The 26,742-nt window shown below is 39.3% G+C and overlaps 2 protein-coding genes across 2 annotated transcripts in view; one reads left to right on the top strand and one right to left on the bottom strand.

Moving 5' to 3' along the window:
• LOC140143639 (ankyrin repeat domain-containing protein 17-like) overlaps positions 1-18,116 on the top strand; it is a 65,009-nt gene extending 46,893 nt beyond the window's left edge. Inside the window, 17 exon segments of the mRNA XM_072165455.1 lie at positions 267-480; positions 1,267-1,377; positions 1,380-1,395; positions 1,398-1,505; positions 2,009-2,109; positions 2,812-2,907; positions 4,897-5,013; positions 5,441-5,594; positions 5,866-6,295; positions 6,558-6,692; positions 7,640-7,786; positions 9,076-9,944; positions 9,985-10,502; positions 10,504-10,687; positions 11,568-11,830; positions 15,911-16,060; positions 17,080-18,116. Coding sequence (XP_072021556.1) covers positions 267-480; positions 1,267-1,377; positions 1,380-1,395; positions 1,398-1,505; positions 2,009-2,109; positions 2,812-2,907; positions 4,897-5,013; positions 5,441-5,594; positions 5,866-6,295; positions 6,558-6,692; positions 7,640-7,786; positions 9,076-9,944; positions 9,985-10,502; positions 10,504-10,687; positions 11,568-11,830; positions 15,911-16,060; positions 17,080-17,115 — 3,649 coding nt within the window. The 3' untranslated portion in view covers positions 17,116-18,116.
• Positions 18,117-21,504: 3,388 nt separating this feature from the next.
• LOC140143640 (uncharacterized) lies at positions 21,505-23,327 on the bottom strand. Its single transcript, XM_072165456.1, has 2 exons — positions 22,665-23,327; positions 21,505-22,206 (listed from the first exon to the last, which is right to left on the bottom strand). Exons 1-2 carry the CDS (start codon positions 23,325-23,327, stop codon positions 21,505-21,507), a joined length of 1,365 nt encoding a protein of 454 aa, XP_072021557.1.
• Positions 23,328-26,742: the final 3,415 nt, after the last annotated feature.

A 26,742-nucleotide genomic window follows, 5' to 3' on the forward strand; every position in this document is an offset into this window, starting at 1 on the left:
CATATTAAAAAAATATATGCAAAAGATACCCTGTCAAAAGGTGATTACATAAAAATGTCCACTTACTCAGAGGAATGGGTTCAATTCTAAATTTAGGATTTTCTGTGTACGTTGGGTTGCACCAAAAACTTTATCATATATCAGCTTATCAAATGGTGGTGCAAAAAATAATAACAAGATTTAGGAAGGAAAATACTGTGGAATGTTACCAATCATAGAGGATCGGATATTTGCTAAAGTTTGTTAACTCATCATTTCCCTTTCAGAACTGGAAGTAAACTTGGCATCTCCCCACTCATGCTAGCGGCGATGAACGGCCATACAGCAGCAGTGAAACTTCTGCTGGACATGGGCAGTGACATCAATGCACAAATTGAGACCAATCGCAATACCGCCCTCACGTTAGCCTGTTTCCAAGGCAGGACCGAGGTGGTTAGTCTGTTGGTAGACCGTAGAGCTAATGTGGAACATCGGGCAAAGGTATGAGTGTTAATTGAAATGTATAACATTTAGTGCAGGGATGCATAATTATAATAAATTATCTGATGAGTTATAAGAATTTAAATAGTTATCTGATGTAAGGTCCATTTTTCCATTGGATGATCTCTTTAATAAGAATAAACTTGAGATCATTTGACAATAATAACATTGTGAACTTGTCTAAAGTTTCTAAATTGATGATAATGGTAACCAACTTACGATGTGTGTATTGAGAAGGCAGCAGTGCAGGGTCCAACTCATGATCGTAGGGTTACGGGTTCAAACCCCTGTAGCACCATGATCTTAAACAGACTCGCTGTGCAGGTGTAATGATTCCCCTACATCCTACATGTATTGGAAGAGAGATGAGCAGTCTGGCACATGAAACTTAACCTTGGTTTAAAACTGCAAATAAGATTCAGATACCCCAAGTTGAAAGAGCAACTTGACTGGATTGTAAACATTTACCTTAGTTTCAAGCTGCTAAAGAATGCAGGGACTGCCTTTTTGAGGAGAGTGAGAGCAATCACTCTACTGCTCTCCTTAAATCTGATATAGGAGAGTGATTTTTAGCTCTCCTTAGTTGACCATTCTTTCCGTATGATAAATGCTCTAAACAGCTCTCCTTGTAGGCTCCAGAAGAGCTATTTAATACTCTTCTGCAAATTCCAAATGGCCGTCTGTGAGAATGCAGATAAATAATAATGCAATAACGATTGTATTTGTTGGTTTGATAACTTGGATTCGTAATTGAACCATGTGCTACTCAATACCTTACATTTTCAGACTGGTTTAACCCCACTCATGGAAGCCGCATCTGGTGGTTACGCCGACGTCGGACGAGTTCTCATCGAGAAGGGTGCAGACGTGAACGCACCTCCTGTCCCATCGTCACAAGTGACACGGCGCTGACCATCGCGCAGACAAGGGTCACTACCGATTTGTGGAGCTGCTATTGTCTCATGGTGCAGCTGTTGATGTGAAGAACAAGAAGGGCAACTCACCGCTGTGGCTAGCTTGCAATGGTAAGGACTTTTATTTGCTCTTATATGTTGCATTTTCACTGCTAATTTTAACCCTATGAGTACCAACTGCTGATTGGTTACAAAAAGACTAGTGGTAGGGCTGAAGAAGATTGAGGTTAAATATTTAGAAGCTGTATTTTAATTGGTCACTCAGATGGATATATCACATAATTATTTTGAGGGTCAAGTGAGCAATTTTTTAAAATTATCAGCAAATATTATTTCCTAGTAGCAACAGCACCTCTCCCCAATCACCAGGGTAATAGGGAATGGTAAGTGCTTGATCATATAAAATATTTCAAGTGTGAATAGCAAGAACAATCAACAAACCCTTTTTCAACAAGTTGAACTTGCATGAAGTCAATTATTCCTTTCTGAAAAAATAATTTCATGGTGTTTGATTTGTCATTATTCTTGTGATGAGTAATAATTGCTCAGTCCATTGAGTCCATTGCTCAGTTGATGCAGTAAGTAACCAGCAATGATAATTTTGTTGTCAACAGGTGGTCATCTTGATGTGGTGCAGCTACTAGTTCATGCTGGTGCTGATATCGATAGCCAAGATAACAGGAAAGTGTCTTGTCTTATGGCAGCCTTTAGAAAGGTAAGGAAAAATATCTGAGATATGTATACTATGATCAGGGCGTAATATGTGAGAATTATTTGGTTTTTGTTACTGTGCGCGACTAGAAAGTCCAAACTTATGGCTGCGGAAATTCACAAAAGCGTGCATCAGTAATGCAAAGGGCAGTTGGCATAGATGCTGCGTCCAGCTGTCTGTACGCCATTCTATATCAATCCATGATGTTATGACTCGTGCCTATACTGTGTTTTGTCTCAAGTTGAGAGCTGTTGAGAGTGACTCAGCATGCAATCAGTGTGGAGAAATTAGTCTTCCAGGTGTGTATATACGCCCCGCGAGATTAGGCTAGCGCGCAATTCTAAACTGTCACTGCGAAATCCAACATGGCGTTATCTTCAACTTGAGACGAGACCCTATATTAAGATCTGATCTTAGTTTATTAATGTAGCTGCCAAATCAGACAGCACCATACATTTCCGCACCTGCTGAATCGGAACTACCAGACACGCTATTAATGCAAATTTAGGAGAAACACATTTTGGAGAAATTAAATCTGAACAAATTATATATAGGAATTCATGTTGTATATTACTACTTTATATAAAACAATAAAATATTGCATGATATGTTGTTCTAAAATTTGGTTTTGAAAGACTTGTATCAATACAAGTTAACGGTTGTGCTGGAAAACAAAACTTAACACACTTTGTTTAAATTTGACAGGGTCATGTGAAGGTGGTACGTTGGATGGTGAAACATGTCAATCAGTTCCCGTCTGATACCGAGTGTATGAGATTTATTGCTACCATCTCAGACAAGGTATGTGTTCATATGAAAAGTACTGGTTGCTGTATGCTCATATCTAAATAATATGGGGGTGTGATTAAGCAAAATCAGTCTGATGCCGGGCATATTTAATTTTCAGTTTTCTATATGATTGCATCAATCATTTGTAAAGCTACATTTTGCAGAAAACCCCATTGAAATTGAACATTTAGTTCCAAAGACATGAACAGTTGAAGTGTTTTCAAAACAATATCCAACAAAAGAAATTATTTCCTTTGATTGGCTATGTCTGAAAATCAATATTTCCAACTTCTGACTGATTTCGCTTGATCACATCACATGTGTAATAATTATCACTACATCAAGAAGTTGTCTGGTTTGTCTTTTGAGCTTAAAGCCATCGAGCGAAAAAACTTTTGGAAGTGATAGTTAAACCATGGAAATAGTAGATGAGAAGGAATCACAACTAACCATCATCAAAGTTCCAATCACATTGCCGACATGTACATTGACCTTTCTATACACGTCAACCGCTATAGTTATATCATAATCCTCGGGATTATATCCCAACACGATGGTCATCGGTGATGTAACATTTCTATGACATGACATTTTCAATTCTAAAGCTGCAGTCAAGCGACCAATGCTATGGACTAAATGCGGCCTTGTGAGCAGGAAAGGGCGGGAAATATGAATGCATTATGGGACAGATGGGATAACATAGCCAAAAATAATGCCTTGTGGGAAGGATGTATTACCAAAATCGGAAGTAGAAAGTCATATATTTGAAACATTTAGGGGCAAATTTACCTATGTGGGCGGTCTGGGGCACATGTGAAGGCAATTTGATAGACTTGATTTTCCGTTTGTCTTATGATAAAATCTGTTCCCATTTTTCGGAAACAATCGGAACAACTTGTTTTATACCTTTACATTTTAATTAAATTTGGGGTCAGCGAAAATACGATTATCCTTACAAAATGTAAAACTTTTTAAAGTGTCTTTAGTCGAAAATACAACGTATTTTGATTAAATTTCCCAATATTTGTATTGTTTTGACTTCTCTGCATCTGAAAATGCAGAAATCTGTTGCAAATGTTTATAAAATCCAGTCTAAATGAACGTTAAAAGTGCGCTTCATCAACTAAGGTCACAACAACCGGTTCAAAAAATTTTTGTGCGCAAAGATTTATCGCTATGAATTTCCAGTTATGCTACCAAATCACGCTGATGGCGGCAATATGAGTGTCCTCAAAGGGAATTTGTTGAGTCCTCTTCCTTTGTAATGAAGAATAGATAAGCGGGATTAGTCACAGGCGATCGATTTCGTTGTGATTCCTTCTCATCTACTATTTCCATGGTTAAACTGACCAGTTGTAGTCCTACTGTGTAGTATAATGTTGGGCGTATTGGGTGGCCTATGGGAAAGCATACTGGGAGTAACGGTAGAGATTCTCAATGGCATTAGTGCTGTTATCAACATGGAATTATATCAACATCAGAAAAGGTTGCAGATGTCAAAATAAAATTTGAATTCCAACATTTATTGACATTGTTTATGACACATGGCACTTACAAAATAGTGGCAATATTAACTAAAAATTTAAAAAATAACCATGATGTCTTACGTTTAATTAGTAGCTTCACCAGCTTGTACTTCAGCTTATGTCATGCATTAAAGATAATGCTTAGAATATGTATTTACTGTGGTATTTTCTGTGGTATATTTGTTTATTGAACTTCATTGACATTCTCAACCAAGTCATGGGCATGGGAGATTAAGGTCATGTCTTTCATTGGAGGTGTATGAATTGTAACATGAATAGCCCATTGCGTCCTTCCAGGGCTCCACTTGTAATCTGTGATGCATTGGGTTTAACATTTTAACCCAAGTTTATAAACTCTGTGTTTTAGTAGGAAAAACACCGTATAGTTTATAAACTTGAGTTTATAATCTGCGATACATTTTGTTTGCCATTTTGTACATTTTAACCAAGTTTATGTACTCTTGTGTTTTTGTAGGAGTTGTTAAAGAAGTGCCATCAATGTATGGAGATCATCGTGGCAGCCAAAGACAGGCAAGCAGCTGAGGCAAACAAGAATGCTAGCATCCTACTGGAGGAGTTGGAATCTGAAAAGGTGAGGAGTCTACCCATTGGTCTATCCATAGGGAGGTTCTTGAATCTTTGATAAGTGACCTTGCTTGTGCAAGGGGTGTCAAAAATGACCTTAAATGGCTAAAAAAAGTGGGTAAAACCACCCCTTTGAAGGACCCAAAGTATTTTTCCTAATCATATCTATGACTCTTACAGAAGTAATTTGAATATTTGATACCTTTTTGGGACTTTCAACATGATTTTGGTATCATAATAGGGATTTCATAAGATACTACATCAAACTTCACAACCTCTTGGGAGTAAATTGAAAGTTGTAATTTTGATATATGGTGTTTTGCACAAGCATTGAAACACAACCAAAATCCAACAGAGGAATAAAATAATGATTTTGTAACTTTTCATCCCACATCAAACATAATAAAACCATCGCCCTGGTTTATTTTTTTCAGTCTCGAGAAGAGAGTCGTAAGGCTGCAGCCGCCAAGCGACGAGAAAAGAAGAAGAAAAAGAAGAAAGAAAAGCAGATGAAGGAGGTCACAACTAATCCTTCTCAAGACCAGGATGCCCAGCAGGAAGACAAGTCACCGAGTCCGACACCACAGAGTGAGTAGTCATTCAAGACGAGATACTGTGTGAAAGGATTGAATTCAGAATGGCATTGTTAGTTAAGCAACAAATATACAAATGTAAAATTTATAAAAAAAATTGTAACATTACAAGTTAAAGCTATTATTCTGTGTACATCAAGTTCAATGTAGAAGAATCTAGGGAGTGACTTTACATAGCAATGGTATTAACAGTATATAGTTGAGTGATTCCTACACATGCAATGATCTTGCACAAACACAATTTGATTTGATCGCTTTGTTCACAGTTGAAGAACCAGTGCCCATGGAGCCTCCCACAGCCACCACAACCACCACTATCGGTCAGGTACTGACCACCAGCCAACCTACAACCACCATGGCTAACGGTAGCGCCAAGAAGGGTAAGAACATCAGGACGACAACATCCATCAACAAAGTCAAGACCACTGTATCAGCGATGCAGGTAACAGCTACCACTACCACCAAAGATAACAGCAGCAGTAGCAGCAACAGCAGCAGCAGTAACGTCGTAAGCATCGATAAACCAAAGGGCAAGGTGATCAGCGATCAGCATCCGTCAACAACTCGCAAGAAACAAGAGATGGAGGTGTCCAAGCTGGTGGGGTCGTCATCATCATTGATGGATAGGAAGGAGAGATTGAAGGACAAAGACAGGCAGAAGAAGAAAGTCAAGGACAAGATTGGGGAGCATTCCATGTAAGTTGAAGTTTTGTAAAAATTTGAAATTTCACATTTTGCCAATTTTTATTCCCCTGACTTAAGCAATGAAGGGTGGATTTTGCGATAGTGCATTCCTTCCGTATGTGTGGATGGGTGTATTAAGTATGTTCTAATTTGGTAAGGTGTTTTTTTTTCTAATATCTGAAGAGTTGATGGGGAACAGCACCATACCTTGGTAGGTGGTGGAAGGAGCAAAGACTCTGAACTTGATTGTTATTGGTTTGTGTTCTTTTTGTAGGTCTGACCATCATCACCACCACCATGGTTGCAGTCATAAGTCTGAAGGAGGTAGTGTCAAGAATAACCCTCTCACTGCACAAAGCCCTAAGAGAGGACAGAAGAGGGATGATGGCTGGAAAGAGGTTGTTAGAAGGTAAGGGGTTAACAATTATGCCCAGGAATTTTGTTAGAATATCTACTAAAGTAGGACTCCTTTTACAGGGAGTATGCACTGTCATTTTGCAGTGGGAGGGGCTTTTAAAATATTGTTATTGATTGTAATCTACATGAAGTGAGCAGCCAAGTAGCGGTACTGCGTAATTATGCGCTGGGTGATTTAAGTATGTGAATTTTGTAAAAGGAATTATGCTGCCTAGTTAACTCTAGATTTTTAGTGGGGACTATCAAAAGACTGATGGGGGGGGCATACACTTGTGAGTGTCAAAAAAGTAGGGTAAGCATCCCTCATGTAATAACCCTATCACTGGGGCAAGCCCTAAAAGAGGATAGATAAGAGATTATAGATTGTTGTCAGAAGGCAAAGGGTTTACTTGCATTGTGTTTATGGAAACACATGGGCTATTGCAATGAAAGTGTCTGATTTGGTAGTCATTAGCATTTCCGGGAGCATTTGAGTAAACTATTGTGTATATGTTCTGTTAATAGAATCATGCAAAAGCATAATTTTGCACATCATAACTTTACAAATGAGGGGCAAATTTTTGATGAAATTCACAATGGATATCCAAATGACAAAATCAGCTAATCACTCCTGCAAAGTGATTTTCTATCCATTTGAATTCAACTTCTTGTGGTGTGACAGTTACAGACGCTATGTTCATTATTGCTGTGTTTGAGGAAAAGTCAATATTGTCATTTTTGGAATTTGCTCTTTTGTCATTCAAATGGAAATTCATCAATTGAAGGATTTTGGTGACAGTAAGGTATTGAAGTATACAGAATAAATGTATCAGTAAAACTTTTCTTGTTTTGTGTTCATATCTTAAAGAAATGTGCATAGTATGTGTAAAAAGAATGAACAGCATCACTCTTTCCACTAGCCTTATTCATTGTGGTATCGTTTACCTTTGTGTGTCTCAGGTCCAAGAAGGTTAGCGTTCCAGCCTCAGCTATCAGCAGAGTGATTGGAAGAGGAGGATGTAACATCAATGCTATCAGAGAATCTACCGGTGCACATATTGATGTAGACAGGCAGAATAAAGGAGGAGAGAGGACCATCAATATCAAGTAAGCCGAGTCTTCTTAGCCTATCAAGTTGATAATTACCTAGAAACATTCTTGTCTCTACATAAGGCCAAAAAAAAAATATTGTTGTGTTGCCCTCAATTGGAAAAATGGGAAAGTTGGGTCAGGCGGTCGGATTTCTTTTTTTTTTTTTTTTTTTTTTTTTTTTTTAACCTTCTGATTTTAAAAATCCCTCAAATATTAAATAATGCTTCTTCAATTAGGGACATTTGTCAATTTTGACTTCTGGATACCTGTTAGACATCAATTAAAGACTAGTCTTTCAATATAATATTAATTTTAAGTGAAAAACATTGATTTTTTGAACAAATCTGTAAAAATCATCATTCCAAAAAAAAAAAAAAAAAAAATTGCGACCCTGATTTTTCAGAATTTAGGACCGGAAGGTTGAAGGAAACACAACAATTTTTTTTTTTTTTGGCCTAATGCTGGTTTTGTGGGTGTGCAACTGTGCGTGCGTAAAACGGGATACATTTCTGATTCTAAACTGGGGATATCCCTGGTTTACTTTTCACGCTAATGGGGCTATACAACCCGTAGAGTGCGCTAAATACATTAGTTTGGCATAGGGCCTGCATAAGGGGGTGAGATCCCCTATTGCATAGTACAGAATCCGACCAATCTGACTCCATACTATCTAACTGGGGATAAACACACATGATTTTTTCCAGCAAAGTGGGGATAATTCATATGCAATGCAATGCAATGCAACATAGCATAGGGCATTTGGATAGTCTCGGTTGGATAGTAACACACACATATCCCCGTTTGGCACGTTTAACAGGTAGGGGTGTATGTGTGTGTGGGTAGGTTTGTAAAGACCTGCAAACGAGGATGCACACACATGCAACCGAGGACGTCAGGCGTTCCCACTATATACCAACATAATGCAAACAATGTAAAAATGCATATATGGACATGTATTAGCTGGTTGTAGGGTCATGTCTCTGTTGTATAGTAAGAATCTGATGGATCCATGGTTTGGGGCTGAACTTTGAGTGTGCAAGGTTAACAGTTAGGTATTAAAAAGTGATGCAGGTGTTTATAAGTAGGGGTGTGTTCGTAGGGGTGGGGGATGTGTGAATTAATGCTTGATATGGAGGGTTAAAGTTCAAATTTCTCATTCATAAGCCATAATTACATAATGAAATTGAATTTGACTTGTTTCCTGGTAATTGTCTTTATGGTACATTCGTGAAATTTGTGAAGCACATCTTTTAAAAACCTACCAGAACTAATCAATGTGTCCAACACGTTCTTTTTACTTCCAGGGGTTCTGCCGATTCCACCCGTCAAGCGCATCAACTAATAATGGAGCTCATCAAAGATCCTGATAAGGATATCGCTGACATTGTCGGCAAGCTCAAGAAAACCTACTCTCACTCCAGCTCAAGCATCGGTCATCATGCGTCTACTAACAACAACGCCTCGTCCAGCAACCACCCTCCTTCAAAGAGCAATTCGACCACTTCCAAAGGCTCTGGAACTGCCATGTCGGGTATAAAGAATGTCATTTCCAAAGGAAATCAGGGGCTTCTGAAAGCTGTAGCACCGCAGAGTGTACCACTCAGTGCAACCTATGCCCCTTCATTGGCACAGGCTGTCTTTCCTAATGCCATCCCACAGTTCAGACCTACGGGTATCCCGCTGACGCAGTTCACACCTAATTCCCCGCAGGCAGCCACCGTGCCGACTACAGGTTGGGGAAGCTTTCAAGTCAGGGCGGTCCATCCAGCGACAGCCACGGCAGCAGCGCAGAAGCGACAAAACGCCGCAGCGGCAGCTGCGTTGGCTGCGGCATCGAGACATGGAGCTAACACGAGCACTTCAAATGCTACGTCGACAATAACAACAACGTCCATGACATCACCGTCTGCACAGGTGCTGGTAACTAACAGCAAGTCCCCAAGGTCAGCAGGTGCTGTGAGACAGTTATTCCCTCAGGGGAAACAGCAGTCTCCAACAATCAATTCAGTACCAGTAGGAAATAATAAGACGGCTAGCATGGTGCCAACAAGTAATGCAGGAAGCACAGGCAACCCTCCAACCTTTGCATCAAAGATAGTGGAGAGCAAACCAGTGAGCCAGAAGCAGAATCCTCAAGTGCAAATTCGCTTGCATCTGCCGGTAATCAGTCGCAGTCAACTCTCTCACCTGTGCAGTCCATGAATTCAGCGCAGCAGCTATCCCAGCAGCCAGTTCCGACAAGTGCCACGTCCGCTTCAACCCAACAGGTTTCAGTCTCTTCAACCAGCCTTCAAACTCGCACAGCATGGGTTTCTGGGGAACAGCTGTTCAGCAGAGGAACCAACAGCAGATGCCACGGATGGAGACTAACGGAGAAGTGAATTTCTCGGCACCGGAAATGGCCAAAGCTCCGGGGTATAAACGCAGTAGCATCGGCAGCACCATACAAGCTCAGATTCAACCCTCAGTCAACGCGGCATTTCTCAATGCTGGTTATGGGGCACCAGGCTCTAATTTCACGTCATCGCAACCGTACAACATGAACATCAACAGCGGCATCCCAGACCAACCTGATTATCCATCTTCGCTTGGTTCCCTAAACGCCAACGCCCAGTACAATCCCATCCCCACTCCAACATCACACGCCCAACCACCAACACCGCCCACCACTGTCATGTCTACAAGCAGCTCCCCTATATCCCCAGGCACCTCACCACGCCGGGCACTACCACCCCCCGAGTCCAGTGGCCTTGACGCCTGATCCTCCCCCTGCCATCGGCCAAGACCGGCGTCTGCCTAGACCAATCGGCAATGAGAGGACATCTCGTGGACAACAGAGGAAGACACCAGTTGGGTTTCCTAGCATCGGCAGTGATATGGTGAATCCTATGGGTAGCATCTGGACTTATAATCCTGGTGAGTTATTACAGATTTCTTCTAGATTAGGTGGTTCTTGAAAATGTGACTAACAGAAAGGTTATCAAAGTCATATATTGGGCTATTCCATCTAAAATCCAAACTCCCTTGTGGAGGATTTTGGAAATATCTTGCACAGGGGAGTATGAATTTCAAATGGAATGATCACATTAACAGCTCCATTTGAAACTCACCTCCCTAAATTGGCACCAACAAAATGTATAAACAATTAAAATTTAATTTTGTAAATGTGCCCATACCGCTCAAAATAACATTTTTGGTACGTTTTGGAAATACAATCACAATTTACTACCTTGAGGTTCCAAAGAGATGTCATTAAATTCCCCCACACTCATATCTGAACATCATCTGCTGTGTGAATAACAGCTTTTCGATTTAACATTTTACGATTTGAAGTGGAACACAATGAAATTCACCCATGTGTGCTGTGTATTATGACTGGTGTGTATACAATGGTGCATTCAGTAAACATGTTATGATATGAAGGGGCATGCAATCAAATTTGTTCTGGACTATGTTCAAGTTACGATGTATTTTTTGGACTTATTTTGGGGCTTAGCATGTCACTAAGTATATTTGGGACAACACAGCACTATATACAGTAAAACCTCATTATAGCGAAATCTGATATAAGAAAAACCCTGTTACAAAGAAGTATTTTCCAGAACCAAGATACAAAATTCTTTTGTTATTGATTGTTTTTACAACCCTGATATAACGAAATTTGGATATAAAGAACTAATTTCTCAGTCCCCGACAACTTCGTTATAATGAGTTTCCACTGTAGTACTTTTGGTTACGATTCACAGTGAGTTTTTGACTTTTGTAATTGTGTACATGTTATTTTTTTGATAACCAGGTGGTGATAGTAGTGGTGATTGGATGGAGGATATGACAGCAGGAACACCAGACTTTATGGTGGCAACAGGTGGTACCACATCTGGGTTCTCACAGTATCAAGACATGTCATCCCAACAGCTTTCCATGCAGCAGCAGCAGCAACAGCAGCAGCAACAGACTCATCCATCTGCTCATCAGCTGTCACACCATCCGTCAGCGATGACACACCAGCAGCCGCCACCCATGGATGATGGCTTTCATCTACCATCACATATGAACATGGTAAGACTAAGAGATAATCACTGTAATCATGTATGTACATGATCCACCAGTGGAGCTTCTGCGACCCCTACGCAGAACTTCCGATAGTGGATTATCTGCGCACGGTGGACGCAAAGGAATCCACAGTCGGATTTTCTGCGCACGCGCACTGAAAATCCCTCCGTATATATATAGTTCCGGTGGAGTAATTCTGCGCGGTCGCAGGGAATCCACGGACGGATTTCGGCGACGCGTGCGCAGAAACTCCTCCGTATATAGCTCCGGTGGAGTAATTCTGCGCACGGTCGCAGGGAATCCACGGACGGACTTTCGGCGCACGTGCGCAGAAACTCCCCTCCGTATATAGCTCCGTGGAGTAATTCTGCGCACGGTCGCAGGGAATCCACGTTCGTATTTTCGGCGCACGGTGTACTTCGCGCACTACTCTCTATCCCTACACATCACTCAACGGAAGTGAGAATGACGTTCCAGGTATATATATAGCTCCGGTGGAGTAATTCTGCGCGACGGGTCGCAGGGAATCCACGGACGGATTTTCGGCGCCGCTTTAATCATCTCATGAATTGTTATGATTTAATATTATTAAATGGTAGAAAGTATGAAATATTATTTATATATATAACTCCGTGGAGTAATTCTGCGCCGGACGGTCGCAGGGAATCCACGGACGGATTTTCGGCGCACGCTTTTAATCATCTCATGAATTGTTATGATTTAATATTATTAAATGGTAGAAAGTATGAAATATTATTTATATATATAACTCCGTGGAGTAATTCTGCGACGGTCGCAGGGAATCCACGGACGGATTTTTCGGCGACGCTTTTAATCATCTCATGAATTGTTATGATTTAATATTATTAAATGGTAGAAAGTATGAAATATTATTTATATATATAACTCCGTGGAGTAATTCTATGACGGTCGCAGGGAATCCACGACGGATTTTCGGCGACGCTTTTAATCATCTCATGATTGTTATGATTTAATATTATTAAATGGTATAAAGTAAGAAATATTATTTTAGGGCCTATATATCTCGCGCATCAAGTTTCATGAAATCATGTTTAAAAAACATGTTTAAAAAATAACTTAGAAAGTAAGAAATATTATATATATTTTAGAGTCAGAACGGTGGAGTTTTTCTGCATGACGGTCGCAGGGAATCCACAGTCGGACTTTCGGCGCACGTACTCTAATTTCGGGGTTTTGGCGGATGCTACGTAAGCGGCGGGCGCGAAACCTCCAAAATCGGAGGGTTTGCGTCCGTTTTAAATATTGTTAATAATGTTCATACTCCAAATTCAGAGTTTAAAATTATAGTAATATTATTTTTCCAAGGATTTTAAAGGTTATTAATGGATTGACAAATTTCCCAGTAGGCGCTAATGATACGGCCTATTTCACCAGAGGCGGTAAAGATAAGACGGCTTATTACACAGTAGGTGGGATATAGATGAGATGAGATTAGGCCAACTGCTCAGTATCTAGATTATATCAGGTATGATCCGCTTCCGCGGTGATTGTTAATTAGTCATTGAACCAAAAGATCAAAGGTGTCGTGATGAGAAGATTCCACGAAAATTCCACGGAGTTATATACGGAGGGGAGTTTCTCAGACGTCTTGCCGAAAGTCCGTCTGTGGATTCACTGCGACCGTCGCAGAAAAACTCCACCGTTCTGACTCTAAAAATAATATTTCTTACTTTCTAAGTTATTTTTTTAAACATGAAACTTGATGCGCAGAACTGACTCTAAACATATAGGCACTAAAATAATATTTCTTACTTTTTTCCATTTAATAATATTAAATCATAACAATTCATGAGATGATTAAAACGCATACGCGAAAGTCCGTCTGTGGATTCCCTGCACCGCATCGGCGCAGAATTAATCCACCGGAGCTACATACGGAGGGGAGTTTCTAAGCGCGCATACCGAAAAGTCCGATCAGGGATTCCCTGCACCGTCATATGCAGAATTACTCCACCGGAGTTATATATATAAATAATATTTCATACTTTCTACCATTTAATAATATTAAATCATAACAATTCATGAGATGATTAAAACGCATACCGAAAATCCGTCTCGTGGATTCCCTGCGCATCATGCAGAATTACTCCACCGAGTTATATATATAAATAATATTTCATACTTTCTACCATTTAATAATATTAAATCATAACAATTCATGAGATGATTAAATCGTGCGCCGAAAATCCGTCTGTGGATTCCCTGCGCATCATCGCAGAATTACTCCACCGGAGTTATATATATAAATAATATTTCACACTTTCTACCATTTAATAATATTAAATCATAACAATTCATGAGATGATTAAAACGCATACCGAAAATCCGTCTGCGGATTCCCTGCGCATCGCGCGCAGAATATTATTACTCCACCGGAGCCTACGGAGGAGAGTTTCTGAGCACGCGGCGCCGAAAATCCGTCTGTGGATTCTCTGCGACCGCGTCGCAGAATTACTCCACCGAACTATATACGGAGGAGAGTTTCTGAGCACGCGCGCCGAAAAATCCGTCCGTGGATTCCCTGCGACCGTGCGCAGAATTACTCCACCGGAACTAGATGCGGAGGGGGGTGTCTGAGCACGCGCGCCGAAAATCCGTCTCGTGGATTCCCGTCGCAGAATTACTCCACCGAACTATATACGGAGGGGATTTTCAGTGCACGCGCAGAAAAATCCGACTGTGGATTCCTTTGCGTCCACTGTGGCGCAGATAATCCACTATCGGAAGTTCTGCGTAGGGGTCGCAGAAGCTCCACTGGTGGATAGCTGACATAACTCCTGTAATACAAACTTTTGGGTTTAGTCAATAATCTATTGTGTCCTCATAATGCATGTTGATATTTTTGATGAGTACATTTTGGGTTAGTTTGATGTTGTTTACACCATCTGTTCTTTTGATCGAACAAACCTTTATTTCTACAATTTGAGTACTACTACAGTTTCTGCCAAAGAAGAACGGCAGTTTACATTTTGACAGCATGCACAGCATAAACACGAAAGTGGGGTTCTGATTGGCTGATTCAATCGTCTGACAATCATAACAAGAGACGCTGTAATCTGATTGGCTGATTACACATCAAAATGTTGGTTAGCGCAAGCAAGCTCTGCGTATGTCGCTCATTAACAGGGCGCTTGCGTCAGTCTGAGTCGGACTGCCGTTCTTCTTTGAAACCGAGTGTGAGTTTTTGATTTCATTCGGATTTTGACTTCAAAATAATTGTCATATACTTTTTGCAGCTCATAATCGGCAGGAATTGTTAGGCTTTTACCACTATGCTGAAAAGTAGACCCATGTTAAGAGTGATATAGGTAACCTGTTTGGTCTATTTCATGCATGCTAATTAAAGTATAGGACTTCAATTAATAATTTGTGATTCTTCTGGTGAGATGTCACAAGGTAATTCTCAAAATAAAATATATTGATATTAATTTGCGATGTTATAAGGCCTGCCAATTACGAGCTGATCAAACTATAGTCTTCATAATTGGGACTATTTTATGTTACCTAGTCAACTACTAGAAAGCTATAGTCATGCAACCCTACTTTCTACATGATAGTGGAATAGCTGTTTGACTATTTTCTTATCGCATTCTGAAAGATCAGCTTTGTTGTGCACAGTGCAAGGATCATTTGGCACTGTCAGTAAAGCTGTAATTCACAAGAGATTATCAAAAGGTTTAATTTGACATTTTACCCCCGCACCTACTACCAGGGTAGAGTTTGCATCATCATGAAAAAAAAAGAAGTTAAAAATCTGTAGATAACTATAGCTTGCCCAACCAAATTTTCTCTTGTAAGAAGGTATCAGCCTTCACTCGGGGATTGATTTACCATTATGTTGGCTGTTAGGAATACACAATTTTAGATGCCAAAATATAGATTTTCCTCCAAATGCCAAAAAACGCATTTGGAGCCAAAATATGTGAATTGCACTGCAAATAATGCAATTGCGTATTCCTAGCAGTAGTAGCCCTACCTTAGAAGATTGAAATTTTTAAGTTATGGAAATTGTAAGTTATTCTGATGTCTTTTTCACCCTGACAGTCACCTTATGGGAGAGATGGTCCAGATGTCATGCCCAGTAGTCTACCCCCTCCTACACTAGGGCTACCTAACGAGGCTCAAATGGCTATGGGAGATGGTATGTGGAACAGCACCATGAATGCTGCTCCAGAGGGGGTAGATCCAAATCAGGTAAGAGCAAGATTAAATCTGGCCAGTGTTTGATTTGTAATGGGCTATACTATTTGAAAACCATTCCAACCCAATTCCAGATCCAACAATTGTCATCAAAATCCCAATGGAAAAGGTGTGGATGTTTTTTAATTCCAAGGGAAATATTTCCTAAATGGGCCCAAATTGAGTCAAATGCTGCTTAGGGTCCCAGCCAGTGTCACTCGCATAATGGAAATCCATTTTTCCAGTCAAGGAATTTGAGAAAAACAGCCAAAATCAGGATAAATTCAGGGAATTTTTAGTGGCCCAAGAGGGCAGTTATTTTTGTCATTTTGACATCCAGTGTGTCTTTCATAAAACGTATGGCTCCAAATTGTACTACACAACCATTCAGCTATGAACCGAGTTAATATTTCATACTTGTAGAAAGAATTCCCCCTTCTCTGTCTCTAGAGGTCGTCATTTGAAACAGCCCACACCTTGATACTATGGTAAAGAGGAAATATTTCACATGGAATTTTGGATATTAGTTGGGTGAAATATCAGGGAAAACTTGATATTTCAACATTTGCATCTGGATTTTGGCATAAACCACTAAATATAATCCACCTGAGTTGACCATAGCAGTGTCATCTGCCATCTGAATGTTTTTACTAGTCTGCTCCTCAAGTACAACTTGATAATTCCATACTTTTTGAGTATGGTCAAAATAAGCCCTTTTTAAAACACAATTTGCGTGGAGCATGTGAATATTAGCAAAAATAGGGCCTACCACTAATTAATTTTAGTTGATCTTTAAACTGATCTTGTGCTGAAGTGTGTGACTTATCGCTTGGAGGGGGCGCAGGATCAATGATGCCAGCAATTGTGAAATTGCTACCAGCATATTTTGATCACTAGTGAGTTTTGCATGCTGCTACTATGAAACTAATTGTGTTCATAGAGCTTCATCAATCTTTTGCTTTGTTCCCTGTAAATGTGTAATATTGTTTGTACCTGGTTACTCAACTGTTACTCTTCTTATTTCTTTCTTTCAGATGATGTGGGGTGTTTGGAGCCAATCAGCTATGTAGTCTAAAACTTGCAGCGATGTTGCCTAGCTGCCGAGTTCTATGTGTTGAACAGTTCATTACTACTCCCTCTCCCTTCTTTGTTCCCTTCCTCGATGCAGCGGAAATGTCCTGTAGTATGTACCCCCCTATTATTCACTCTTATTGTAACCTGTATGCCCTTATTATACTTATGAGAAGCATTATTAAAAAAAATGTCTGCTGGCGTATGGAAAGATAGATTATGTATACTCAATGTTATAATCACATGTACTAGTACTGCCTTCCATTCCTTTTGTCTTGTGTGTGATTGAGACTATAGAGCGCCCCAAAGAGATGAAACAAAATGACGACGACAACGATGATGTAATACACAAAATTGAAAAGGTATTGGATAAGGTCAGTTGATTGGTGGCAAACACCTTTTGATTAAAAATTCTAACATGAGCTCTCATTGGGTGTATATGAAGGTAATGAAATGTAAAACATGCTGTGATTGGGCCATGAGTTTGCTAGTTTGATCAAACCAGCAGTGTGATTGGCTGGATTTCGTAACCCAAATTTGCTGCCATCAATTAGGTACGATTTTATTAGCAAGAGGGGGTTTTGTCTGTTTGGTGAGTAACATATTAGAGGATCATTTTATTTCGGAAGAAATCCCCCCTTACTTTGAGTCTTCATTAGATATAGTAAAAAATGAAAATTAGATTGTGTCTTGAAATTATCATTATTATTATAAATTAAAACATTTATTATAAAAAAACAGCAGCAGAATAATGTGTAGATGATATCATCTTCAAAACAAATGTTGGTCAATCAATCCCCGAGCGAGACGTTTGTGTTATTTTATTTTGTTTGGCGATCAATCGAGTTATATACAGGTGATATGGTAAAATTGAATCATAAATTTGAATTGAATGACTGTATGTGTGAAACATATTTCTCCTGTTAATTGTTCACTATGCTTTCCATGGATGATGCAGCATTAAAATATTACTGGTTACCAGAATATCAAACTTAACAAACGATGTCTATGTGTGATTATTAGGCAAAATATTACTGGTTACCAGAATATCAAACTTAACAAACGATGTCTATGTGTGATTATTAGGCAAAATATTACTGGTTACCAGAATATCAAACTTAACAAACGATGTCTATGTGTGATTATTAGGCAAAATATTACTGGTTACCAGAATATCAAACTTAACAAACGATGTCTATGTGTGATTATTAGGCAAAATATTACTGGTTACCAGAATATCAAACTTTACAAACGATGTCCATGTGTGATTATTAGGCAAAATATTACTGGTTACCAGAATATCAAACTTAACAAACGATGTCTATGTGTGATTATTAGGCAAAATATTACTGGTTACCAGAATATCAAACTTAACAAACGATGTCTATGTGTGATTATTAGGCAAAATATTACTGGTTACCAGAATATCAAACTTAACAAACGATGTCTATGTGTGATTATTAGGCAAAATATTACTGGTTACCAGAATATCAAACTTAACAAACGATGTCTATGTGTGATTATTAGGCAAAATATTACTGGTTACCAGAATATCAAACTTAACAAACGATGTCTATGTGTGGTTATTAGGCAAAATATTACTGGTTACCAGAATATCAAACTTAACAAACGATGTCTATGTGTGGTTATTAGGCAAAATATTACTGGTTACCAGAATATCAAACTTAACAAACGATGTCTATGTGTGATTATTAGGCAAACAAATTGTTGTGTTGTCATTACCTGACAGACCCAATTTTGGCAAAATCATGGCTGTTTTTTTCTTCTTTTTTTTCAGATAGAGGCATAATCACTTCCTTGGCTTAAATGTAACACGATCAAGGGAAATGTTGCCAACATTGATTTTGAGATATGTTAAAATTCTTTTGTTTTCTATTGTTTTCAGCGATTGTTTAATTGATGTAACTTCACAAAGAAAAGTTGTATCAATAAGGGGTTTTCAGTTTCTGAAAGCTGTAAATGTAAAACTCATTTTCAACCAGGATCGTCATGTGACTCATGCACATTGATCATGTCTCAAATGTCAAAATCTGATCTAATATTTATTTGTTGGTGAAACCAACTTCAATTGAAAAAAAGCCAACAATGTGTTTTCCTCTTAGTTTTGAAAACAGACTTTTAATTGTCAGCTAATGTAAGGGCAACAACCATTTTCCCCCTTATGGAATGATTTTGACTTTGATCAAGTCTCAAACACAGGTTTGGTATCACTATTTGAGGGCAGAACCTCAAACTGAAAGTATACATGAATTGGGAACTGAACCAGTTGTATAACATTCTGTAAAATTATAAACATCTCAAAAAAAGTAACTACCCCGAAATAATGGCCATTATTCAAAAAGCGGGCTATTGTATTACAAATCTGTAAAATGCGTTGGAAGCAGAATTTATAACTGCACATTTTGACACCTCATTTGATGTGATAGCTCAGAAAACAATAAAACATCAGTCAATTTAATGTAGTGAGGTCCAGATTTGAAAGTTGCACTTACAACAATACAAAAACACTCAGATATCATTACACAGATTTCCTTCCATTGTACTGAATACAAATCAATAGAATTAACTGCAACTTTCAAATCTTGGGTTGAATTGATTTAAATGTACGTTGTTACAAATGAGACAATTGCTACAAATGAGGGGTCAAAATGCGCAGAAATAAATTCTGCTTCCAACACATTTTACAGATTTGATTTTTTGAATAATAGCTATTATTTAAGGGTTAGTTACTTTTTTTGAGCTGTTTATAATTCTTACTGTCATGTTTGTTGCCCGTTTGAGGCTCTACCCATAATGGTGGAACTATGCAAGGGGTGATCGTGAATGAACTGAAAATCACTTTTATGGGAACAATACAAAAGATTGATGACATCCTATAAATCGTCACTGGGTGGGAAAAACCTCATGTACTTTTTGAACATGGATGAAGCAAACTATTCAATATAAAGTCTACACCTAAAACGCTTTATCCATGTTCAAGGGCCACAAGTAAATACGAGGTGTTTCCTGCATGTACTTTTGGCCCTTGAACATGGATGACGCAACATCTTTAATACAAAGTCTACACCTACATGGCTTTATCCATGTTCAAGGGCCAAAAGTACATATGAGGTTTTTCCCGCCCAGTAACAAAATGTAAGTAGTTGAATTTCATAGCTGACCTCCTCCATCCCTGTGCCAAAAGTGGGTCAAGAGAACCTCTTTTAAGAGCACAGGAGAAATGTAATCTCTACATGTAGTTTACCTCCCAAACAAAACTAGATTTAACCAAGGTCTCCGAAAATTATGTGAGACTTCTGTGTAGAATATGAATTCTCCACTATACTCCCAAAGAACGACACCAATGCCCGCCAATAAAACACTTTTTAATACATAAGCTTGCGTTGTGTTGGTATTTATTTGCACCGCCACAGCGAATCGTGAGCTCAATGAGAGCAGGCACAATTATTATAATAATTGTGAATCTTTTTCTTACTCTACTTGTACAAACAATGCAGTGGGATCCTAGACTAATACAATGGGGAAGCCTAAAAGAAAACAATCGCGGTAGGAGCAGGCTACGAAAACTCTTGAAAAAACTCCCGATTACTATTTTTGGAGAAAAATTGAGAACGTACGATGACCCCTGGCTTTCTACCTCATGTCAACCTGATGATTGAATTCTTTCCTCCCCGAACAATCAGTCAAATACCCACCCTGAATAACCGACAGAGACAAAACCTTTTAAAAATACACATTAAAATTTTTTGGATTTAACAAAAAATTTTGAAAAAAGCGTGTGTGCTGCGTGGTGCTACCAACCTGAAGTGACTACCAAACACTAACACGCCCCGACGCACACCCAAGTCATTCATTATGACGTAACGTGAAGAAAATAAATATATGCTAATTCGCCGAGGGCGCCAAACGCACATATTTTCATTTCTCCACTATACTCCCAAAGAACGACACCAATGCCCGCCAATAAAACACTTTTTAATACATAAGCTTGCTTGTGTTGGTATTTATTTGCACCGCCACAGCGAATCGTGAGCTCAATGAAGTAAAAGTCAGGGAAATCTACAATCCCAACGATTGGGAAACTGAAAGCAATTTTGGTAAACTTTCCTTGACATAGCCATCTTTGGCTGAATCAGACCTCCATCTGCCGTGCCTCTTAAATAATCTTTCAGGCACCCCCGCATTAGCTGCCTCTGTGGCACCCCCTGAACGCAGGCTATGGACACCAAATTTTGATGTGTCGCCAACTATTGGCTTGAGCGCATCCAAAATGACTTCGCGAACTCTAGTATATGACATTGGTCGGTTATCCTTGCACAATTTGTAACCCATTTTTTTTTTTATATACTCCTGAAAATGAATGAACATCAATCTTGGACCTGAGCTAACTCTAAATACTTCTGTAACATACGAACAGGACAAACTGTTGATGTCAGACGTGCTATAATAACTGAGTTACCTTGCCTATAAATGTCCGTCTTGCTAGAAGGAATCAGAATTGACATATGTGATAACTCAAATGTTATATCCTCTCTTTTTATCTCAGAAAGTTCATCAAAACGGAGAAACCCTGCATAAGCTATCAAGCACATTGTTACAGTTCTAATAGTAAGCAAATTCTTGATGGACAAATCTGCACAATAGTGATCATATACTTTAACCAGAATTTCTGCTGTTATAGGCTCCTTTTTAACGGTAGGAGATGCTAATTTACGCTTCAAACCCTCAGCAGCATTCTTAACAATTGGAGAAAGACAAGGATCTGAACTCCCTGCCAATTTATGAGCCCATGAAATAGCAGCAGTGGCTTTCAAAATAGGTGCTGGTGTGTTGGCTGAATGACTGACATGAATGAGATATAATGAAACATAATAGGGATCCGCTGGAATTTTTGACTTTCCAAATCTGTCAGCCCATGTGCACCAATTGCAAAATGCTCCTCCATATTGTTTTATAGTTGAATCGGCTCTAGAGTTTAATGTCACACCAGGCAATTCTGACGCTAATTTGTTCCGTTCATCATGCTCTTCGTATCCAGCATCTGACCATATACCACTCTGGAAGATTACCTGCAAATGAAATGAAAACAATTTTTAAGAATTCCGCAGTCAAATGTATTTAGGCCTACTAATATTTCTAACATTGTCTGATTACTCTACCTACTTACTAATTTTCACTTCTTGTCAATGCCGTCATTCACGCATTGAGTACCAAATCAATCTTCATAGATTCCTGCTATATTAGCATGTAACTCTTTCTTCGCTTGCAAGCTTTGATATTTGTTGCATTTCATTTATATAAAGTTCTTTGTATTTCCTCGAAAACTCATTACCAATATCATGGCATACTCAATTTACAGAATGTTTCTCTTAAAATATCAAATTTATTAGGATTTCAAATCCAACCGATTTTGCTCAACGCATTCGATTAAAACTGGACTCTTACCGCCAGAATAGCACTTCTGGCTATTTGTTTAACGAACTGCTCGTTATTGTATCTGCCATTTACAAACATACCAGGAAAATACTGTAATTCCTGTATATCCACCACTCCAACTATAGGAGTCTGTCCATCTGGGAACAATATCGCCAAAAGGGGCCGAATACCACTGAGGGCAAATAAGAGTTCCTGCTGCCCCCGGACGCATCATGTGAAATAGGACTCTTGGAATGAGGTGGATAGGTGGCACTAACCAGTTATTTTCATTAGACCAATCCACAGTAAATGCGTCTATATTCTCACAACCTGGGTTCCAAAACCTCGAATCGAATCTTGGCAACTTTGCATTGTAAAAACTGGCAAATCTGTCTATTGTATGAGGACCCCATCTTGTGTCCAATTTCTCAAATATATAATCTGAGATAGCCCAATCATCAGCATCAATAATGCGACTGATATAATCAGCTCTTTCATTGTCTGATCTAGGGACCCATTCCACTTCTAAAGATATATTATCTTGGACACAAATTCTGAAAATGTTCAAAGCAATTTCTTGTAAATCAGTTTTCATACTGCCTTTTGTTGCTATCGCTGCAACACTTTGGTTATCCGTAAACCATTTCACAACATGATTCCCAAGCTTCTTGACAAATGAAGCCATGACCATTTCTACGGCCTTAAGCTCTCTCCATGCCGAGCTTCGTCTTGCATCAACTTGATTCCATTGCCCATGAGCAATATCATCCGACATATCTACTACATACCCACCGTAGCCAGTGCTACTTGCATCTAAATATACTATTTTAGATGCTGCTGTTTTCGGTTCAACTTTTGCACAATTGAGAGTACGAATATTTTCCCGCCAAAACTCTAATGGCTTCTTCCGACACACAAACAAAGGATTCCCAGTTTTCTTTACCTTCTACACAGACAGGTAAAGATTTCGTCATTAATCTTGCTATATTTCCAACTGCCAGGCTAGTGGAAACAATTTTTCCCGCCACACTAGCCAGAAGTCTAGCCTTCACATTTAAATTCCCACTATTGTCTTTGTAGTTAAGAATAGTGGTAGTACTTTGATGGATGTCTTGAACTCTTCTTCCGGTGACCCCAAATGCACCCGATTCTAGATCAATATCATATCCCAACCACTCTAATGTTATTGTTGGGCTCCAAATCGACTTCTGGATATTCGCACAAATCCAGATTTAATCAGATCGGCTTTAATACTATCACTAGCCTCTTTTGCTTTATCTACAGACCCACCAAAACCTAGACCATCATCTAGAAATACTACAATTGCCTTGCCTTCGCTTCTCCACTTCTTTACCAACGGTCTAACTATTTTAGTAAAAATGAATGGAGCCGAACTCAAACCAAATGCCAGGCACAAAAATCTAAAATAACGCACCTTACCATTGAGATTCCATGAGAATCCCAAGAATTTTCTATGCATAGGGTGAATCTCTATATGATGATACCCGGACTTCAAGTCAAATTTGAACATGAAACCACCTTTCCTAAGAAACAGCAGTGCTGTTCTCATATCCTCAAACTTAACAGATTGCTTTATGAATGAACTTGTTTACCATCCTCAGGTCAAGAATTAGCCTCTTTTTTGCGTTTGGCTGAATAGAAACAGTGAGTGGGTTAATAACGTGTGGGGGAGATTGACAAATTTCTACAGACCCCAATTTTACCAGCTCAGATATGGCCTCAGACACAAATTCGTGATTATTATACGCAGACCTGTTATTCTTGGATGATTGCATCGGAGGCTCGTCATAAAAGGAATTACATATCCGCTTTTCAATAGTTTCCATTATAAACTGTGGTGCCCCAATTTCCCGCCAAAACTGGGCGTGGCTTTTTAGCCTACCTGAAACCTTGATCGCAATATTACCTTCGCTTCTCTCATAATCTGCATAATCAAATACTATATCATCTGAAATACAGACACATTCATCTACGCTACATGAATTATCATACTTAACTTTAGCTCTATTTACTTTAGATGCCTCCTGCATTTTGCGGCTGGTTTGTACTAAACTGCTGCCGCCTGGCTGGACAACTTTCTCTCCAGTGGCCGAACTTCCCACAGAAGTAGCAACTGCCTTTGCCTTGCCTGCTGATGGGCCCAGTGAAGGACCCTCCTGCACGAAAAAGCTGACTAGAAGAACCAGGCATACCAAAACCACCACCCACGGAAGCGCCGCCATCTTTTTTGAACTTTTTTGCCGCTTGCTTGCTAACTTGCTTCTGCTTGATCTTTTTCCTGCTCGATATTCGCCCGTTGAATTCTTTTGTGATCATCCTCATCAGCTGCCAACTCATTGGTTTCATACTCTGACACGGTCGCCCACCCATGCTCGCTGATGTCAGCCAGTCTTATAAACTTCTGTCTTGTACCGATGGTATCTCTCGCTTTAAGTAGGTGCACCTTACCATCAACTGGGTCATCAATGGCCTTGGTTATTAGGTCGTCAACAGATCTATATTACAAGTAAATAACACGTAACACTTATTAGAGACAATTCATATCAGATCATATACGCCAAATCGCACATTTCGCGCCAATCAACCAATTGTGATAATTCAATACATTTCCACGCTGGATGATTTCTTTTACTCGGACACATTAGCTCATACCAATTGAACAAAATTTCTATAAAAGGTGAGCCACGCCAGATCACTGCCCTTTTGCTATAGTTAACCTTGCACACAGAACAGACCTATTGATATTACACGGTCCACTGTGACACGGTCCATTGGACCCATTACAACTGACCAGAAAGCTGCTGCCAACCATTTCTTATTAAACATAATAGGAGCTGAATTATCCTTCTAATAAATTTAATCATTTTAAGTACTACAGAAACGGAACGAAAACTTAACTGGTTAAACTCGCATTGCCGCTTATTTCCTTCTCTTTTCCACTTTGTTTCAGAGGCCGTCGCCAACTTCTTTTCAAAACACTCCGCTGTTTTCTTATTTTCTTGCCAAAATTCCTCCTTTGCTGACTGTAGTGACTCTGTAAACGAACTATTTAGCTCTGCTTGGCTACTTTTGAACTGATTCAGTAACTCTTGAATGTCTTCTTTCGTTGCGGCCGTCATATTAATATAGGCCTAACAACAATGCCACGTCGCTGAAGCTGAGACGGAACCGGATATTGAAAAGCGTGTGTGCTGCGTGGTGCTACCAACCTGAAGTGACTACCAAACACTAACACGCCCGCGCACACCCAAGTCATTCATTATGACGTAACGTGAAGAAAATAAATATATGCTAATTCGCCGAGGGCGCTCAAACGCACATATTTTCATTTTCCTTTATTGCACCATTCGTCCATTAGGCTGTGATCACATAGAAGTATACGGTATTCGCTATACGAAATACGCTCATTCGATCAGGCTGAGTTCACATAGTATACTCCTATGTGAACTTGGCCTGATCGAATGAGCGTATGTGAACTCGGCCTGATCGAATGAGCGTATTTCGTATAGCGAGTATACCGTATACTTCTATGTGATCGCACCCTAAGACCAATCTATAGTAGACTGAATAATACATAGGGGAGTTTATTATGTTATGGACTTCACTTGTTCATTGCACCTTTTGTCTACGTAGCACAATAACTACTGGTATGAAAACACAAGCTGCCAAGAAAAACGATGCAGCAAAAATGTAAAATCCAGTCTGGTAGCTGCCTGATATGTCATGAATCAAACCTGAAAAGAGAAGAAAGCTGCAATCAATTTAGATTCAGACAAGGTGAGAAAATATTTGATTTATGCATAGGGAAGTCACAAAAGACAGGTTACTTGATTAGAACAAAAAATTATGACAGGCACATACCTGCCATGTAAGCTCCAGTCATAACACCGCATCCATCAAAGAAATGTGCCAACCCAGATGCAGTAACCAGTTGATGTAATCCTGACATCTGTTTCATTATGGTATAAAATAGTGGATAGAGAATACCAACTGTGACGCCTGAATAATGCAATGGAAATATCATATTCACTGACCTGCGTCATAAGTCATCAAGAAGACTATGTAAGTAAAACTGACATTTTTACAACAGGCAAGCGCCAAATGCAGAGCCTAGAAATAATTGTTCATTTGGAGAAGAAAATGTGTCCATTCTACCTCTCCTAAACATT

The sequence above is a fragment of the Amphiura filiformis genome, unplaced genomic scaffold (genome assembly GCF_039555335.1).
Source record: "Amphiura filiformis unplaced genomic scaffold, Afil_fr2py scaffold_25, whole genome shotgun sequence".
Classification (NCBI taxonomy): domain Eukaryota; kingdom Metazoa; phylum Echinodermata; class Ophiuroidea; order Amphilepidida; family Amphiuridae; genus Amphiura; species Amphiura filiformis.

Coding starts and splice junctions, on each gene's coding strand:
- LOC140143640 (XM_072165456.1), bottom strand. CDS start 23,327: ATGTCGGATGATATTGCTCATGGGCAATGGAATCAAGTTGATGCAAGA. Junction 22,207..22,664: donor GTGGATATACAGGAATTACA/GTATTTTCCTGG, acceptor TTTCATTTGCAG/GTAATCTTCCAGAGTGGTAT.